At 41.3% G+C, this 20,427-nt stretch overlaps 2 protein-coding genes across 3 annotated transcripts in view; both read right to left on the reverse strand.

The window, feature by feature from the left end:
• Nucleotides 1–6,778: 6,778 nt before the first annotated feature.
• Nucleotides 6,779–10,999, reverse strand: LOC146961266 (protein NLRC3-like). The gene is made up of 7 exons (XM_085770309.1): nt 10,823–10,999; nt 10,495–10,577; nt 8,241–10,011; nt 7,985–8,158; nt 7,649–7,822; nt 7,470–7,516; nt 6,779–7,304 (listed from the first exon to the last, which is right to left on the reverse strand). Exons 3-7 carry the CDS (start codon nt 9,743–9,745, stop codon nt 6,781–6,783), a joined length of 2,424 nt encoding a protein of 807 aa, XP_085626435.1. The 5' UTR covers nt 9,746–10,011; nt 10,495–10,577; nt 10,823–10,999; the 3' UTR covers nt 6,779–6,780.
• Nucleotides 11,000–18,809: 7,810 nt separating this feature from the next.
• The window catches only part of msraa (methionine sulfoxide reductase Aa), a 41,366-nt gene continuing 39,748 nt past the window's right edge, over nt 18,810–20,427 (reverse strand). For both annotated transcript variants that reach the window (XM_085770311.1, XM_085770310.1), the window contains exon 6: nt 18,810–19,722. In XM_085770311.1, coding sequence (XP_085626437.1) covers nt 19,552–19,722 — 171 coding nt within the window. In that variant the 3' untranslated portion in view covers nt 18,810–19,551. The remainder of the gene's footprint in view (nt 19,723–20,427) is intronic.

A 20,427-nucleotide genomic window follows, 5' to 3' on the forward strand; every position in this document is an offset into this window, starting at 1 on the left:
GTGATGTCCTGAATGAACATAAAGGAAATAAAATCAGTGAGAAGATCCTCCAAAAAATAATTACTATTTTATGACTGATATATTTATTAGCACGATAATAATTATTTCTATATCTTAGAAACATAGCTGAAGTTCAATAATTTATCAATCCAAAAAATACTTGTAGACTTCAGCTCAGTTACATTAGCTCTGCTATTAAAACCAAGTGAATTCATTATCCGGCTCAAGGGAACATGTGAAGGTAAAAGAGAATGGTACCGACCAAGTATTGACCCCTGAGGCACTCCAAATAACATTGAACCAGGCCAATTACTAGGAATTATGACATAATTAGTCATGGAAACCAAATGTCTATCTGATAAATATGATATGATACTGCTCTGCAGACAGTCAGCAAGCTCCTCCTTCTTCATTCTCCTCAGGAAGTTCTGTGTGATATGAAATGACTCTCTGCTACTCCTCTGCTCTTTATCCTCACCAATCAACACCTTCCCGTCCAAGTCTGGCTGATGCTGCTGGTCAGACTGATCAATGTGGATGTTCTGTTGAACTCTGTGGAAACATCAACATTTAAGTTTCTGTAAATGAGATAATAATAGCAGCAAACAATGATTTTAAAAATTTTTAATTTGTTTTTATTTCTAAAAATAGTACATATGGCATCCTGAATGTCCTCTGATTGATTTGCGTCCCTGGTTAGAAGAAACATCAGCAGTGGGCTGAGATGATTCCTACTTTGAGAAACAAGTTTAAGGTTTAAGTCCTTGCCTTCCATAAGGACTTTGTCCACCTTTACGGTCAGTATAATGACCCACAGACTCGTCACTGCTTGTGGATGCATAGTTGGATGCACCAGACTGTTGTCCACTGTTAAATGACACAGGGAGGTTCTTTGACCCATCACTCCTCATGGACACACTGCTGGGTTCAGGGGAGTCTGGGTTCGTCTGCTGCGTCCTAATACAAACAAGCATATGACAAAATAAATTAAGAAAAGTGTAATCAAAATGTTTCCTGAAAATGTCTGATAGAAATAATCTGATAATATAGGGCATAACTGGCAAACTATGTAATTGAATTGAAGTATTGCTGCAATAGAACATGTGGATATTCACATCGGGGAATATTGTCTTGGTGTAGATGAGGCAGAGGTTAAGTCAGTACTGATGTAGCCTATCTATTTTCTTCAGCAGATTTAATATATGATTACTTCTTCTTAAGGACTTGTTTTTACACAGTCAGAAGAACTGGACTTTAGATCACCGTGCAAAATACTCCAGAGCTCGGAGACGTAGTTGCACTGATGACTCTGAACCGAAAATGCTCCATCTGCCGTCTGCCTGATTCCACATGAATGCAGCATAAAGAATACGACTGAGATGGTTGCAATATACAACTGCACCACTAGATGGAAGTAATTCCTACAGTCGGCCTACTTCTGACTGTAAAGGTAAGTGAGCCTTTCTGTGATCTGGTTGTAATGTGGCTGTTGTACAGGTGGTGAAGGATTTATTGTTCTTCAACAGGTTGTAGAGCTCTGAACAGAGACATGACTCCTCTTCTGAGGATGAACGGATAATAACGAAGTCTTACCTTCCATCAGCAGGTGGTTCATCTTTAAAGTTAATATAGTGACCTGCAGAGTGGTCACTCTGCATGGACACAGAGCTGGGTCTATGGCAGCCTGGTGTCTGCTGCTGGACATGGACAAATAAACAAGTGTGGGTAACGTAGATTCATCCACATTAATATGAAACTCTTTTCTCTTTTATAACCAAAAGCAGCCTTCACTGGGTATCTTTAAAACAACAACAAAAAACAAATAAACTGACAGTTACAGAAGCAATGCTTCCTGCAAACCCTGATCTGTACAACTTCCCCTTGTCTGATAAGATCACTATGTGGCAGGACAAAGGAGGGCCCAGGCGGGGTTTGAACCCCAGTCTCCCGGGTAAGAGTCATGCACACTGACCATTCGACCAAAGGGTTATCTCTGTGGCCAATTAGCCAGGGCGCATGATCAATTGGAGGCATAGTGACCGGACTGTTAACTGTCACATCTTTCCCCCTCTTTTCACACGCACGTCCTCGTGCTCCACGCAGGCTGCCACCCATCAGGAATCCATGGACCCACCACTAGTGCTACATGGATCCTGCCAACAACGCTAGAATGTGGCAGCACGAAGGAGTGTTAAGTGTCTTTAATGTTTTTTAAGAGGCCACAGTGATTTGTAAAATAATAGTTATTATTATATATAATTAATAAAAAACATCATAAAAGATAAGAACACAATTCTTATTCAAATCATATAATATCATACAACTGCAGAACAGAAGAAAACACAATAATCAGTTATTTTGCACAAGTCTCAGCTCCCAAATGTGCTTAAGTATGCTCCTCCTGACTGTTCATAGATTTTGTTCTTAGCTAAGAACAAATCCTGGATAAGAAAGCATTCATGAATGCCACAATCTTCGTAAAAACTTTGTAAGAAGGACTTAAGAACAAATTTGTTCTTAAGAACGGTTTGTGAATGAGGCCCAAATTGTTATTAACAACATCAAGCACTCCACACGTCCACATCATCACCAGTTGGAGCTGCTGCCGACCCCTGTCAGACTGTACAGGTCTCTCAAAACACAAACTTCCAGACTCCAAGACAGTTTGTATTAGTACACTAAAAAAACAAACAAAAGCCCTAAAGACAGTTGCTATTGTACAATACTATGATTTCTGTAATAGTCACTGAAACATCAGCTATTCATCTCATTCTGCTGTGAATATAAACTCACAGATTTCTCTGGTTTGAGTCTCACCTGCTGAGTAACGTAGAAACTGATCATCCTCCTTCACCAGTCCCGGTGTGTGTGATGAATGTGATGAATGTGATAAATGTGATAAATGTGAAAACAAACTCATACCATGAGGCTGGGACTTTCCTGGTTACACCTCTGATGGCCAGAGATTTCATACCTAAGATCTGATGAACTGATAAGATACATGCCTGCTGCTCTCTCTCGGTGATACTATACGGTGCTCACACTATTTGAATGTTTAAACTGTAATAGTAGCTTTGAGGCTCAAAGATCAAATTGCTTGACAGCCAAAGGAGGACATTTGATATAGACTCATAAAACTCAGTTTGATTAGGGTTTTGAATTTAGAGCAGAAGCATGGACTAATGCAATGGTCGTGTAGTCACCACCAGTGCATTAGAATAAACTTCTTATAACATCTCTGACCTGGCATCACACCTGTTTGGCACAAAAGAAAATCTTCAGATCCAGTGTGTTGATCAAGGTCATCACAAGAGGGCAGCATCAGAGACATATTACTGTATTGCTACCAAAGTAAAAGGCCATTTAAACACTATGTGCACACATTACCCCTGAAAATCCAATGCATTGGTTCAAAATGTGTATTTAAATTAATTGTGGGGTGGTTTAGTGCCAATTGGTCTATGGCAGGGGTCTCCAACACGTTGCTCGCAAGCTACCAGTTGCTCGCAGCACCTTTTCCAGTAGCTCGCAAAAGGGTTAATGAATCATATACTGTACATGAATTAGAAAATTTGATTGGTCACTCAGCAAACCTGCACCTTATATCCAGGATTTTCCCTGCCTATGGCGGGCTGCCTTGGTTGAAGCGTGGGTGCGTGCATAGGGCCGTTCAGTTGTAATGTACCTTTTTGCAGGTAGCAAGTGCACCGCATGTCATGTGATAAGAATGGACCAATCAGCTCCATGGACCTGCTTCTCCTGCAGCGGTTTGTTACCCGGTCTGGAGACATTAGTGCTTATTACAGATCCTACAGCTCCATGCAGTTTCTGGTTGCTCGGAAGAGTTCTGCAGATTTATCCAGACAGGAAAGGTGCAAACCAAGCATACTGGACAGGCCATTGACCAACTTTGTCTTTTGCAAGAAGATTCAGCATGAAGTTGATAAACTTATAGAAATGTGTTTGTTTATGATATTGATTTGTTTTACGTGATTTGTTTGGCTCCATTATGTAATATGTATTGAATTGTCATGACCTCCTGCCATGATCAATTAGGGGCCGGTGTGTTGGAATCATTTTGTCAGTTATATGTTTGACCTGGTGGGGTATTATGTTGGGAAAAAGGGCATATGCCATAGGTAAGGGCATAATGAGCCTCAGGTGTGTGTAGAGGGGAAAGGCAAATAGTTTTCTGACCGTGACTTAATGTAATGGAGAGAATGATAGAGTGTTTTTGACCGTGATAAACATGATGAACATGAACTTAATTGCCCTTTGTGTTTTTCTTGATTTAAGTAAAGCATTTGATTCTGTCAATCACAAAATTCTCATTTCAAAGCTCAATAGATATGGAATTCAGAATGTTGCCCTCAACTGGCTGATCAATTACCTGGATAATAGAGAGCAGTTTGTTTATTTCAATGGTGTCTCATCTACCAAATCAAGTATTCTTTTTAAAGTATTCTTTTTGGAGTCTGAGGTCAACATCATCTTTCACATCCTTTAGAAAGTTACTGGAAAAAACACCTTATGCCATAACCTTCAGTGTTATTTTCCTGTTAATGTTAATTATGCGTCAATCTTCCTTTCTTTTGTTGTTTATGTTTATAGTTTTTCTATGTTACACTGTACATTTGATTGTTTATCTTGCATTTTTCTATGTTGTATTTCTAATTGGTTATCTTGAGTTTCATGTAATTCTTAGATGATGGGAGTGGAACTTTGTACAAGCCAGGCTTCGTGCCCTATAAATAAATTCTAAATAAAGGGTGATGTAGGCTATCTATTTCATTTACCTGAGAAGAGCAGTAGTACCATGCCTTACCTGTGCTAAATGGACTGTTTGTGTCAATAAATGAATATTATATGCAAAAGCAAAATTCACATGAATGGACATTGGTTTTGTGTACACGCGTCCAGAGAGTTTATCCTCTTCTGCACACCCAAGGGACTTAAATGTACACGGTTTATTGGTAAAAGGCAGTACACTATTGTTATATAGACCTACTATATTTTCTCTTTTGTCACCAGTAGAGGGACATGTTCACATATCTATACATTTTTCCATTTTTATTTGTATATTAGTGTATAAGGATTATGTATGTTTATCGTGATTTTTTATTTGATTTTTTATCTTTATCTATGTAAACTTACATTCAGGGAGAAACTGTAATGTAACCTAATTTTCCTCAGGGGGTCAATAAAGTATGAATGTGTATGAAGGACTGTTGTCTATTAAACTACCAACCAGAATAAAGAAAGTACTCAATTCAATCTACAATTATGGGCATATTCCCCTTTTAAGCAATTTTTTCTGACAATATTTTTCTTGCACATTTAACAACCTCAGGGAAATGTGTGGTCAAAAAAAGAAAAAAAAGGCCACATATCCACATTAATGTGAACTGCTTTTATTTTAAAAACATATATGACTTGTTACTGACACATTTTCAGAGCAGCGCTGCTCATATCAATACCATCTGTTTGTCGCTGTCACCACCTACTGGCAACAGCTGAGTTCACTGTCAATCTCTCTCTAAACTCAGGATACAGAAGTTCATTCAAAACTATCATTGAGAAACTCTACAAATCCTCCACAGGTGATTTCACATGCAGAAATTTGACATTGGGTAAGAGTTATTCAAAGTTATTCAAACTACTTTTAAATGTAGACATTTTATTCAACAAATTACTATTAGTACTTCTTTATCTATGTGAGTCTTTCCAGTTAAAAAGTTGGTCCTCATCACTTTAAACACATAAACACACAGGCACCACCCACATGTGAGCCAAGACAGCATAGAATTTTCTCCACTGAAAAAATCTGTAGGCTATTCAACTGAACAGGCTTCTGACAGAAAGATGAGATGAGACCTGAACACAGGGACGACAGATCAAGGTGCCTTCCAGCAAAGATCAGTGCAAGTTTATTCCTGGTTCCATCAGTGGCATTACCAGCTCCATCAAAGTGATTACCAGTTCCTGTCAGGATAGGTAGAGGTCTGGACTCAAATGCAGACAACAAAACAAGAGGTGCGGAGGAACAAAATATATTTATTAATTCTCAAAAAACTCAGGTCTATGTAGCAGGAACTCAGAAGATGCGTCAGGGAATGAAACGCAGGACAAAACGCAGGCATAGAATGCAAGGTATAAATGCAGACAATCCGACAAAGGCAAAAGTTAAATACACAAGGTAAGACACAGGTGATGCAGGACAGGTGAAACACATCTGGTAATCACAAGCAGGGAGCAAACAGGAAGACAGGACACCGAACCATTACTCTTCCATCAATATCTTCACTGGTTCTGTCAGTGTCATTGTAAATCTAAATCTAGAACAGAAACGACTTTATGAAGTGGGGCCTTATCAGCTGCTAAAGGACACAACTGACTTTTCGTCTCCTCAATGCGTAATAACTTGATATTTACATGTTAGACATCTGCTCTGATTATTGACTAGCTACAAAGGTACGATAACATTGGCTAAGTTGCTGTTACTGTACTTATATTATGAATTTGTTCAGAAATTGCTACTGTAGCTAGCTGTCTGACTGTTAGCATTGCTGTGGAGCATGTTATCGGCAAAACTTACAGGGCATGATAGTTGTGGTTGGATTGTTTTTGTAGCCTACACGGCTAGTTGGTAAACTGCTGCACTTGGCAGGCTAATTGGTACTAGCCATTCACAATAGCTAACTGCTCACCAATTTGTGTGAAAAATTGATTGAAGAGGGAAAATAATACTTGATACAACGGCGTTGATAAATGTCTCCCTTCCTACAGCTTGCAAAGTGACACTGTGGAGTCCAACGAGCAGAGTCTGAACCCAGGATACAGAGGTTCAGTGAATGTGGTGTTGAAGGTGTGGAGGTGGATCCATTTGTCAGGGGAGACACTGTAGAAGGACAGAGTGCCAGCAGGACAGTCCACATACACTGCTACTCTGTTAGAGGAGGGAGGGACAGAGATTTCAGTTTCTTTCCTGTTGTGCCAGGCAGAGTAACCATCATCATTGGAGCAGCTCAGACTCCAAGACTGGTCGTTCCTTCCAAACCAACAGCCAGCATTGTTTCCTTTTCTTCTGATTCCTCTGACACCAATCTCAAGCTGCCCACTCCACTCAACTTCCCAGTAACAGCGATCTGTCAGTTTATTCCTAAGCAGCAGTTGACAGCAGTCAAATCTGTCGGGATGATCATGATATAGCTGATTCACTGTCACATGTGTCACCGTGCTGTTGTTGTCAGACAGTTTGAGGAATTTGTTCACTGTGATCATGTCCAGTTCCAGTTCACAGGCGTCTGATAGAGAGGACAAGACACAACACAGCTGCAGTTTATCATCTGACACATGGGTTTATTGTTTGTAATATAATTTCTCTAAAAATGATATCATTGCACCTCTTGTGAACAAAAAAACTGAACGATTGTACTGTTTTGTTGACATGAATTAAAAATGATACTCACATTTCTTGAAACCAGGTTTCAACATCTGTTTCCCACCATGATCCGACCTGCGGGAAGTAACATAGTCAGACTATCACTGATGGTTTCTGGAAACATGAACATTGAACAAGCCGCATGAACTGCTGTTGGACATAAAGTTTGTGAAAACAGGGAGAGAGCTTCTGTCCATCTGTCCATACCTGAGAGTTTCCAGTCTCCAGTCTGGATCCTCCAGTCCAGCAGACAGAAACTTCACTCCTGACTCTCCTGGATGATTGTAGCTCAGGTCCAGCTCTCTGAGATGGGAGGGGTTGGAGCTCAGAGCTGAGGCCAGAGAAGAACAGCCTTCCTCTGTGACCAGACAACCTGACAGACTGAACACATAAACATAGAATTTTTGTGAAATGAACGAAATCCACCATCACAACCAGGCAACAGATGCCATTAGATGCACATTATAACTACTATCCAGATACTGAAGGAGACATTGCAGTGCCACAATAAGTACAACACAGAATGTTGAACTTGATCCTTACTTGAGAGTTTCTAGTTCACAGTGTGGACTCTTTAGTCCAGCAGAAATCAGCTTCACTCCTGAATCCCTCAGGTCGTTGTTACTCAGGTCCATGTCTCTCAGACTAGAGGACTGGGAGCTGAGGACTGAGGACAGAGCTTCACAACTTCTTTCTGAGAGGTTACAGCCACTCAGTCTGGGGAAGGAAGAGTAATTAACACCAAGAAAATGTTTTGTCAAAAATAAAATATTAAGCATACAGTTTTTCATCTACGTACAAAGCTTTGTTGGAGACTTTGACCACTGGCAGCAGCCTCAGAAGAGCCTCCTCTGAAGCACAGTATTTCTTCAGGTCAAACACGTCCATATCTTTTTCTGATGATAGTAAGATGAAGACCAGAGCTGACCACTGAGCAGGAGTCGGTTTACTTGTGCATTCACGTCTTGATTTCAGGCACTGTTGTACCTTCTCCACTAGAGAATGATCATTCAGTTCATTCAGACAGTGAAACAGATTGATGCTTTTCTCTGGAGACGGATGTTCGTTTATCTTCTCCGTGATGTACTGGGCTGCTTTCTGATTAGACTGTGACCATGTTTGGGACATTAGCCCACGTAGAAGAGTCTGATTTGTCTCCAGTGAAAGACCCATGAGGAAACGGAGGAACAAGTCCAGGTGTCCATTTGGACTCTGTAAGGCCTTGTCCACAGCACTCTGGTAGAAGAGTGTTGTTTTACTCATGTTTATTTTAAGTTTAGCCCTCCAGGAAACTTCTGACAGCAGATTGACTTCAAAGTTGATGAAGGTCAGATGAACATGAAGAGCAGCCAGAAACTCCTGAACACTCAGATGGATGAAGCAGAACACCTTGTCCTGGTACAGGCCTCTCTCCTCTCTAAAGATCTGTGTGAACACTCCTGAGTACACTGAGGCTGCTCTGATATCGATGCCACACTCTGTCAGGTCTGATTCATAGAAGATCAAGTTTCCTTTCTTAAGCTGCTCAAAAGCCAGTTTTCCCAGAGACTCAATCATCTTCCTGCTCTCTGGACTCCAGTGTGGATCTGTCTCAGCTCCTTCATCATACTTGATCTTCTTCAGTTTGGACTGAACCACCAGGAAGTGGATGTACATCTCAGTCAGGGTCTTGGGCAGCTCTCCTCCCTCTCTGGTCTTCAACACCTCCAGAACTGTAGCAGTGATCCAGCAGAAGACTGGCATGTGGCACATGATGTGGAGGCTTCGTGATGTCTTGATGTGGGAGATGATCTCTCTGAACTGCTCCTCATCTCTGAACCTCTTCCTGAAGTACTCCTCCTTCTGTGGGTCAGTGAACCCTCTGACCTCTGTCACCATGTCAACAGACTGTGGAGGGATCTGATTGGCTGCTGCAGGTCGTGTGGTTATCCAGAGGCGAGCAGAGGGAAGCAGTTTCCCCCTGATGAGGTTGGTCAGCAGCACGTTGACTGAGGTGGACTCTGTCACATCAGTCAGGATCTCAGTGTTGTGGAAGTCCAGAGGAGGTCGACACTCGTCCAGACCGTCAAAGATGAAGACGACCTGGAACTGATCAAACCTGAAGATTCCTGCTTCTTTGGTTTCAGAGAAGAAGTGATGAACAAGTTCCACCAAGCTGAACATTTTCTCTTTCAGCACATTCAGCTCTCTGAAGGTGAATGGAAATGTGAAGTGTATGTCCTGGTTGGCTTTGTCTTCAGCCCAGTCCAGAGTGAACTTCTGTGTTAAGACTGTTTTCCCAATGCCAGCCACTCCCTTTGTCATCACTGTTCTGATTGGTTCATCTCTTCCAGGTGAGGCTTTAAAGATGTCTACATGTCTGATGGTTGTTTCTGGTCTGTCTGGTCTCCAGGATGCTGTTTCAATCTGTCTGACCTCATGTTCATCATTGACCTCTCCAGTCCCTCCCTCTGTGATATAGAGCTCTGTGTAGATCTGGTTCAGAAGAGTTGGGTGTCCTGCTTTAGAGATCCCCTCAAACACACACTGGAACTTCTTCTTCAGGTTGGATTTGAGTTTATTCTGATAAACTGCACTGTGATGTCCTAAATGAACATAAAGGAAATAAAATCAGTGAGAAGATCCTCCAAAAAATAATTACTATTTTATGACTATTATATTTATTAGCACGATAATAATTATTTCTATATCTTAGAAACATAGCTAAAGTTCAATAATTTATCAATCCAAAAAATACTTGGAGACTTTAGCTCAGTTACATTACTACAGCTCTGCTATTGAAAGTGAATTCATTATCCGGCTCAAGGGAAGCATGTAAAGGGAAAAGAGAATGGGACCAAGTATTGACCCCTGAGGCACTCCAAATAACATTGAACCAGGCCAATTACTAGGAATTATGACATAATTAGTCATGGAAACCAAATGTCTATCTGATAAATATGATATGATACTGCTCTGCAGACAGTCAGCAAGCTCCTCCTTCATTCTCCTCAGGAAGCTCTGTGTGATCTTCAGAAATGACTCTCTGCTACTCCTCTGCTCTTTATCCTCACCAATCAACACCTTCCCATCCAAGTCTGGCTGATACTGCTGGTCAGACTGATCAGTGTGGACCACTGAGATGTTCTGTTGAACTCTGCGGAAACATCAACATTTAAGTTTCTGTAAATGAGATAATAAACAACAATAGCAGGAAACAATGATTTTTTATTTTATTTGTAAAAATGGCATCCTGAATGTCCCCTGACTGATGCGTCCCTTGTTGGGAGGAAACATCAGCAATTACCTACACAGAAAGTTGGGTCCAATCACAGGTTATGAAGGTCTGGGCTGAGACATGATTCCTACTTTGAGAGTCAACTTTAAGGTTTAAGTCCTTACCTTCCATAAGGACCATGTCCACCTTTACGGTCAGTATAATGACCCACAGACCCGTCACTGCTTGTGGACACATAGTTGGATGCACCAGATTGTTGTCCACTGTTAAAGTAAACAGGGAGGTACTTTGACCCATCACTCTTCAAGGACACACTGCTGGGTTCAGGGGGGTATGGGTTAAAGGTACTTTTTTTTTTAAAGGTACTTTATTGGTCACATATACAGCTAGTACAGTGAAATTCTTTCTCTGCATTTAACCCATCCCTGAGGAGCAGTGGGCAGCCACGGTGCAGCTGACTGGAGGATTAACCTAGCCGACATGTTTTTAGTGGTGGGGGAAACCGGAGCACCCGGAGGAAACCCACGCAGACACGGGCAGAACATGCAAACTCCACACAGAAAGGACCTGGGCGGCCAGGGATTCGAACCCAGGACCTTCTTGCTGTGAGGCAACAGTGCTAACCACTGTGCCACCGTGCCGGGTTCGTCTGCTGCGTCCTACTACAAACAAACAAGTGATAAAATAAAATGTCTGAAAATGTCCGATAGCGATAATCTGATAATATAGGGCATAAGTAGCAAAATATGAAATTCCCTCCTCAAATGAAGTATTGCTGCAATAGTGACATGTGGATGTTCACATGATATACAGACTGGGAATATTGTCCTGCTGTAGATGAGGTAGAGGTTTTATTCACTTAAGTCAGTATTGATGTATCTGTTTTCTTCAGCAGACTTTCTGCTCTAGCTCAGTGAGTTATATTGATGATTACATCTTCTTGAGGACTTGTTTTTACACAGTCAGAATTTGGCGGTGGGAAGTGGCTGGCGTCCATCTACCATCTGCCCGATTCCATATGAATGCAGCATAAAGAATATGATTGAGATGTTTGCAATATACAACTGCACCACTAGATGGGAGTAATTCCTACAGTCGGCCTACTTCTGACTGTAAAGGTAAGTGAACTTTTCTCTTTGTTTTCTGTGTTGTGATCTGGTTGTAATGTGGCTGTTGTACAGGTGGTGAATGATTTATTGTTCTTCAACAGGTTGTGGAGCTCTGAACAGAGACATGACTCCTCTTCTCAGGGCGAACAGATAATAACAAAGTCTTACCTTCCATCAGCAGGTGGTTCACCTTTAAAGTCAATATAGTGACCTGTAGACCAGTCACTCTGCATGGACACAGAGCTGGGTTCAGGGGGGTCTGGTTTCGTCTGCTGCGTCCTAATACAAACATAAAATGTCTGAAAATGTCCGATAGCGATAATCTGACAATATACAACTGCACTGCTAGATGGGAGTAATTCCTACAGTCGGCCTACTTCTGACTGTAAAGGTAAGTGAGCCTTTCTGTGATCTGGTTGTAATGTGGCTGTTGTACAGGTGGTGAACGATTTATTGTTCTTCAACAGGTTGTGGAGCTCTGAACAGAGACATGACTCCTCTCAAACAGATAATAACAAAGTCTTACCTTCCATCAGCAGGTGGTTCACCTTTAAAGTCAATATAGTGACCTGCAGACGAGTCACTCTGCATGGACACAGAGCTGCGTCTATGGCAGCCTGGTGTCTGCTGCTGCATCCTGATCCACACAAATGCAAAAGTATCAGTCACAGATTATTAAAGAGTTCATGCTGAGGGATTCAGTGACTCAGGTGTCATCTTACCTGAACTGTTGCAATTTAATTATCCCATAGATTGGGAACTGAAACAAACGTTCCTTCTTTGAAAACAAAGTCTTGCCTTGTAAACCTCACACATCCACAGGATCAACTAGAAAGACACAATGCATTGTGTTGGTAAACATACACTCTTTGTATACCCATGAAACATCATCTCTGAAAGGCTATGATGTGACATTAAAGTCTGAGACAGTATCTGTGATCCGACCGCCAGTATTATCTATACAAGGTCATGAAACGTCTGATGGTGACTGTGTTATAGGTGTTTGGAATATATGATCACGTCATTGCACGGAAAGGTAACAACAGACAGTTCTGGCTCTGAATCTCCAGTGAGCTGTGTTTGTACACACTTTAATTTTGTGTGCTTCTGTACTGGTCTATACTGGTAGACCAGCAGTATAGACCAATACCGACCAGTATGGACTAGTATGGACCAGTATAGAACAGCATAGTCCAGTAAAGACCAGTATAGAACAGTAGACCAGTATAGACCAATACCGACCAGTATAGACCAGTACGGACTAGTATGGACCAGTATAGAACAGTGTACACCAGTAGACCAGTAGACCAGTACGGGCTAGTATGGACCAGTATTTAACAGCATAGTCCAGTATAGACCAGTAAAGACCATTAGACCAGTATAGACCAATACCGACCAATAAAGACCAGTAGACCAGTATAGACCAGTCTAGACCAGTATAGGCCAGTAGACCAGTATAGACCAATATGGACCAGTAAAGACCAGTAGTTCAGTACAGACCAGTATAGAACAGTGTAGTTCAGTATATACCAGTACTGACCAGTATAGACCAGCACAGACTAGTATGAACCAGTATAGAACAGCATAGTCCAGTAAAGACCAGGACAGACCAGTAGACCAGTACAGACTAATACCGACCAGTAAAGACCAGTAGAATAGTATGGACTAGTATAGACCAGTATAGAACAGCATAATCCAGTAGGCCAGTAGACCAGTATAAGCCAGTATATACCAGTATGTGGCAAGGTGAAGAGGGCCCGGGCGGGGATTGAACCGACCACTTGGCCAAAGGGACATCCCCTTGGCCAAGTAGCCAGGGCACATGATCAATTGGGGGTGACAGGAACCTCAATCGTCACAAGTACAGACCAGTATAGACCAGTAAAGACCAGTATAGACCAGCACGGACTAGTATGAACCAGTATAGAACAGCATAGTCCAGTAAAGACCAGTAGTACAGACCAGTATAAACTAATACCAATCCAATAAAGACCAAAATAGTCTAGTACAGACCAATAGACCAGTATAGACCAGTACGGACTAGTATGGACCAGTCTAGAACAGCATAGTCCAGTAAAGACCAGGACAAAAATGCTGGGCAAGTTGACTCTTGTCTCTTTTATAACCAAAAGCAGCCTTCACTGGGTATCTTTAAAACAACAACAAAAAACAAACTGACATATGGTTCCAGCAAAACCTGATCTGCAACAACTTCCCCTCTGATAAGATCACATAGAATCACTTCACTTTTTTTAGTCTTCTCAGGAAAACGACCAAAATAGAAAGCTGCTGGCGGATTTTACCACCTGACCCGCTGCGACAGGGATGGGCAAAAATACAACAAAATGTATTTCTAAATAAAATACCAAATACCCAACTTATAATTGTATCAACATAAGCTACAAAATACACAGCCACAAAATGTATCAAAATAAAATACGTTATTTTTGTATTTTCCAAGGATAAAATACAGTGCAAAAAAAAAAAAGAGAAGAAGACTGGCAGTCTATACGATAGAGAAAAGGCAATGTTATTAACAACATCAAGCACTCCACATCACATCATCAGCTGTTGGAGCTGCTGCCGACCCCTGTCAGACTGTACAGGTCTCTCAAAACACAAACCTCCAGACTCAGAGACAGTTTCTATTAGTACACTAAACAAACAAACACACATAGAAGCACTAAAGACATATTGTACAATTCTGTAATAATCACTGAAACATCAGCTATTCGTTTCATTCTGCTGTGAATATAAACTCACATATTGCTCTGGTTTGAGTCTCACCTGCTGAGTCACGTAGAAACTGATCCTTCTCCTTTATCATTCCCGGTGTGTGTGCGTGTGTGTGGTGACTGTGATGAATGTCAACACAAACTCATACAATGAGGCAGGGACTTTCCTGGTTCCTGGTAACTCCTCCTCTGATGAACTGATAAGATACATGCCTGCTGCTCTGTCCGGGTGATACGATACGGTGCTCACACTATTATAATGTTTTAACTATAATAGAGGCCTCAGGACTCAAAAATCAAATTGCTTGACATCCAAAGGAGGACGTTTGACACAGACTCATAAAACTCAGTTTGATTTGGGTTTTGAATTTAGAGCAGCAGCATGGATTAATGCAATGGTCTAATCTCAACACAGTCCAGTGTTTAGTCACCACCAGTGCATTAGAATAAACGTCTTATAACATCTGACCTGGTACTTCAGATGAATGGGCTCTTTGCACAGCTCCACTACTTCCTGAACTTAATGCTGCTTCTTTGTTTCCTGTCTTACATTATTGGACAAACTGATTAATCCAGGTGTGTTTGACCATTATGACTGCTCAGACACACCTGGATTAATGCAAGACAGGAAACAAAGGAGCAGCATTAAATTCAGGAAGTAGTGGAGCTGTGCAAAGAAAGAGCCCATTCACACCTGTTGGGCCCAAAAGAAAATAAATCTTCAGCTCCAGTGTGTTGGTCCAGGTCACCACCAGGTGGCAGCATCATCATGTATCATCACCAGGAGCAGAACGCCTGAGTGGGGCAGTTGCAGAAGAGAGGGAATGCTCTGTTTTCAGTGTGTGTCCCCTTTCCTTTTCTTTTCTTCTCTCTTTTTTTACCCCCCCCCCTTTCTCTCTTTTGCCTTCTGTCTTTTTTTCTCCCCTTTTCCTTTACTTTTATTTTTTTTAACTTTTTACTTTTTTGTGTTTCGCTTTTTTTCTCGTTTTCCTTTTTCTCCCCGTTTCCATCCCCCTTTTTCTCTTTTTCCTTTTCCCCCTTTTTTCTCCCCTTTTTGTTTTTTCTCTTTTTATTATTTCTCTTACCTTTCTCGTTTTTCACTTTTTTACATTTTCCGTTTGTTTCTTTTTCCCCCTTTTTTCTCCTCTTTCCTCTTTTTTACATTTTCTTTTTTCTTGTTAAACACTGCCCCCCCCTTTTTTTTTCTCCCCCCCCCTTTTCCCCTCTCTTTTCTTTTTTTTTTATTTCTTTTTTTTATCTTTAGCCGGAGCCAGAGGAAAAACAATACAAAACAGTCAAATGTAAATTAAGAGAATTTAGAAGTACAAGATAATGTTGTTGATTTAAGTCTCCCAATTATTAACAATTGCCTCCTGCACGAATCTGTCTCCTGTGAGACGTGTTTACCTCAGTGACAACCAGTTTACTGTAACTGTTGTGTGAAATAATTGTTAAAAATCATATAATTCCTCATCATATATATATAATGTGTGTATTAGTAGTCTCACGAGTTTCAAACAAAAGTCATTCAAGTGAAAAGTCAAGTTTTAAAGGACATACTGTACTATGAAACCATGAGGTGCAACATTTTTTCAGCTTGTGGTGGAAATTTGCTGTGATTAGTATTCTCATTGTAATAAGTAGTAGCGTAGTCTTTAAAGTAGTTGTAGTCAAACCTTGTAATAATCCTGTTAACTCCATCAGTGGAGACATTTGTGTACCGACTACAATAATAAACCTGGGGGCAGAGGAAGGACACTAGGACTCATCTAGGTTGTAAATTCCTATACGTGAAACAACAACTGGGGTAGACATTTGTTGTGTAATACATCTGTTAAATTGTTTTATTGCCTGGGAAAGCTAATGAAGTAACCAGAGTCATAAAGTGGGGTATAAGAAGGGACTGCAATCTCTGTTCTGGGGGCACTAGTGTACTCTGAACTGCTATCTGCTATCTGCTGTGTAGTTCTGTGTTCTGTTCCCTTCTCTATAGAGAATAAACTTGGGAGCATTTCTACCTCTCCAGTCTTGTTCTTTGACTCTCCACCGGCAGAACCAAAAATTTCCACGACAAGCTGATCAAAACTGATTGATTATGGAATTACTTATTGTTTATAAAAACACAAATTCAACCAACAAACCCAGGAAAAACAAACATTTTTCAGGGCACAGGGTCAAACAGATCCACTATTATCCCTTTGTTGTTGTTACAGTAAAGGGACATTGTGTAACTTCTCCTGTTATCTATTCACGAAAATCGATTATTTCGTTCAAAAGTATGTTTTTCATTAATCAGTAATCCCCCCCATCAACAAACTGAAGTGTTCCTTTCAGCTCTGAATTAGCCGTTCATATCATTCATATCTACATGGAGCGGGTAAGCTCGGTGCTGCTGCCATGTGGTGTCGACATGTTTTTACGTTCAGTGGCAGCTGACGGTAGGAAACCACGGAAACTCAGCGGAGACACCGGAGCTGTCGGCTCAGGTCGAGGTGGCGTCTGTGAAACGTCACCGCGGTAACGCAGTGAGGAGGAATGGAGCGTTACACTGATGCTGCATTCACCTGCAGTCGGGCAGACGGCCGTCGTCGGTAACAAACCAGATGTCATTTTAGTCACAGAAGTTGAGAGAAAGCCGGTAAAACGTGGGCCAGGTAAACAATACCACATCGCCATGACAACATATTGTCATGTGTATTGTTTTGCCTCGTGCTGACGGACCACATGTTTACATAGAGGCTTGTTTATGCCGTTACGTGCAGCGGCTGTCCTCCGTCTGCCGTCTGCCCAATTTCATGTGAATGCAACATAAAAAATGATTGAGTTGCTTGCAATATAGGCTACAACCGCAACGATAGATGGGAGGAATTCCTACACAATGTACCTTTAAGTATTGATTGGTCGGCTTTGAGTTTTACTAGTGTATTTTTTTCATATGTCCCGTGTTATTTTGCTTTCTATAATATATAACCACTATCAGCAGCATAGAAGTGGTCAGATTTGGCTTCACACCGCTGGTCCCTGGTCCGTGGTCCTGCTGGCTGCATCGTGGAGCGGGTCCAGCCCAGCTCAGGTCCAGAGCGGCGCGCTGCCATCGCCAAAGAGACTGATCTCCTCCTCCTCCTGCTTTTATTTATTTATTTATTTGTTTATTTGTTTTTTGTTGTTTCCCACTCTGTGATGACGATGCCAGACTCTGGAGGACCTGGCACCGAGCACAGTCTCCTCCCGCTGGTGTGTGTGTGTGATTGCATGCTGTACCATCAAAACACACACACACACACATATATATACTGTATAAACACACACACAACATGCAGATTTGTGGCGGCGACAGATGAGTCACGGACTGGAACATCGATTCAGGCAAAGGCCAGAGGAAGGAGGTCATCCAAAATCCTGCCCGGCAACACAACACAACAGCAGCAGAGAGATTCATTTAATCATAAACTTCACTCAGTCTGAGATTAAAAAACACAACAGTGTAAATCATAATGATGGTGTGACTCCTCCTCAACTCAGACCTGCTGTTCTCCACCTGTCCACCAGGTGGCACCATGAACAGTAAGTTCATGAACTTGCACGGTATGTACCAGACTTATTTGTGTCTCGTCCAACCGGTTCATCTTCATGACTCATGTTTAGTTCCTGATAACTACGGTGGCCAGGAGGGAATTTCATTTGCAAACGTGACATGAAGTCGACTGTTTCTTTGGCACGTTTACTGTGTTTTATTTTGAAATTTCCAAAGACCCAAAAACCATCTCAGTGTAGTTTTCCATCTCCTCTCTCAGCTTCTCTCTGGAGCTGTGGGTCAGTCAGCCAATCAGAAGTGAGGGGACTTTAAGCCTCTCTTCTGATTGGCTGACTGTTTTCTGAGTGATACCAATAAAAAACAGAGTAGATTATAGAAAAAAACACTCAGAGGAACCAAATCCTGCAAGTTGTTGGATGGTGGGTCCAGGTGGTGAGGGGGCGGGGCTTTATTGTGACATCACAAAGTGACAGGAAGTCCTGACGGCTGGTTTTAAGGCTCAGTTTCTGAATACAGGCTGTGTGCATTTCTCTATGGACTGAGGCTTTGATACTTTCACAGTATTAATATAGAACCTAGAGCTGCTTTATAATCACACTACACATGGACATCTACCTTTATACTGTATGGAGCTTTAATACAAACATCTACCTTTATATTACATGATAAAACTGCCATTTTGTGGTTGGTAAAATGTTGTCAATAGTTTCTTTTATACATTCTTAAAAGTCTAAAACATTTTCCTAAGGATATAAGATGTAAGAAAAAACACTTTTCTCTTTACCCAGAATTTTTTTCTTTTATTCCTTTATAACCTTTTACAAAGCAAAATGCATCAGTGTTACAGTGAAACAACTCCTCATAAATAATCAGCATTTATGAAGAAACCTGAGCAGAGAGACATAATTTTCACCTGCGTCTGAAAAAAGCCCAACAACAACTGATAAACAAGTGATTTACTCTGATATAAAATGATATGCAGACTATGATACACTGTGATACTATGACTATGATACATTTGTTTTATTTGTTAAAACAAATAAAACAAATATGATACACTGTCTGTCACTGAAGTGTGATACTAAAATAAAAGAGTAAGTGCTGGGACTGTGTGTGAGTTCAGTTTACTACGATTTCAAATTGCACCACATCTGCAAATGATGTGACGTGTTGCATCACGTTTAAAATACACGTACATTTTCAGGCACTGGTACAGTAAACCAATAGAGACGGAGGCTTTAACCTGCAGGTTTCAGCACAAACTGAGCTAAAAACATCACGTTTCTTATGGTTCTTATGGGAAATGTGGAGAAATGTGGAGAAATGTTGGTGTTTACATCCACAGGTGTGAGACTGTTTGACATTAATGCATCATTAAGAGCTACAAAATAAAACAACCTATTTAAAACCCAAAGGCCCGCGTATCTTTAAAAAGTTTAGAAATAACATGATTTGCATCCTCACTCGCTGGCTGGCTCGACAGATTTAGCGTTACAGGCTCCTTGCTTTGTCGTTCAAGTCTTGTTCTTGATTCCTATTGGACAGGAGACGCCGGTTCCCCGCAGGCCACAGTACCCATCCGGGTTCTTGCTCAGGTACTGCTGGTGGTAATCCTCGGCGTAATAGAACGGCTTCGCTGCGGTTATTTCCGTGGTGATGGGGCCGTATCCTTCCTCTGTCAGGACCTGGAAGACAAGCGTCGTTTTTTATGAATTTACACAGATTTAAAGGGATAATTCCACATTTTGGCTAATTGGCCCATTGTCATAATCCCTATAGTCTTAGCAGTATGTTTGTTACCTTTATTTGTCGGTGCAAGCTATTTTTAGAACGGCGGAGCAGAGCTCAGCTGCTCAGAATAACGCAGCATTACGAGACAGAGTTGTTTTAGAGGTAAATTCATGCAAACCAGTGATGCGTGTTGCCTTCAGGGACACTTTTTCAGCAAGCAGACTCTGTATTTACCTCGAAAACGGCTCTGTTTCGTAATGTTCCTTTATTATCTCATAGCGTGGTGAATGAGCAGGTCACAACTTGTCCACCAGAGTGTTTTGGAGTTGTTGGATTGTGTATTTGATGAGTTTGATGAGGGAAACCAAGAAATCCCATGAGCCTCCGTAGCGTAGCTCTGAGCAGCTCGCGGCTCTGCTCCGCCGTTCTAAAAATAGCTTGCACCGACAATTAAAGGTAACGAACCTACTGCTATGACTATAGGGATTATGGCAATGGGCCAATTTGCCAAAATGTTGAACTATCCCTTTAACCACCAAGAGGACAGGTCTGATAAAAAAAAAACACATGGGGGTAAAAGGTGTTTGCTTGTGTTTCGTATCTTTAAAAAAAAAAAACAACTTCAGTGGACTCATCTGCATAGAGAAAAGAAGAAATGG

This window comes from Trachurus japonicus, chromosome 24 (assembly GCF_045865225.1).
Source record: "Trachurus japonicus isolate A0001 chromosome 24, Traja_1.0".
Lineage (NCBI taxonomy): Eukaryota > Metazoa > Chordata > Actinopteri > Carangiformes > Carangidae > Trachurus > Trachurus japonicus.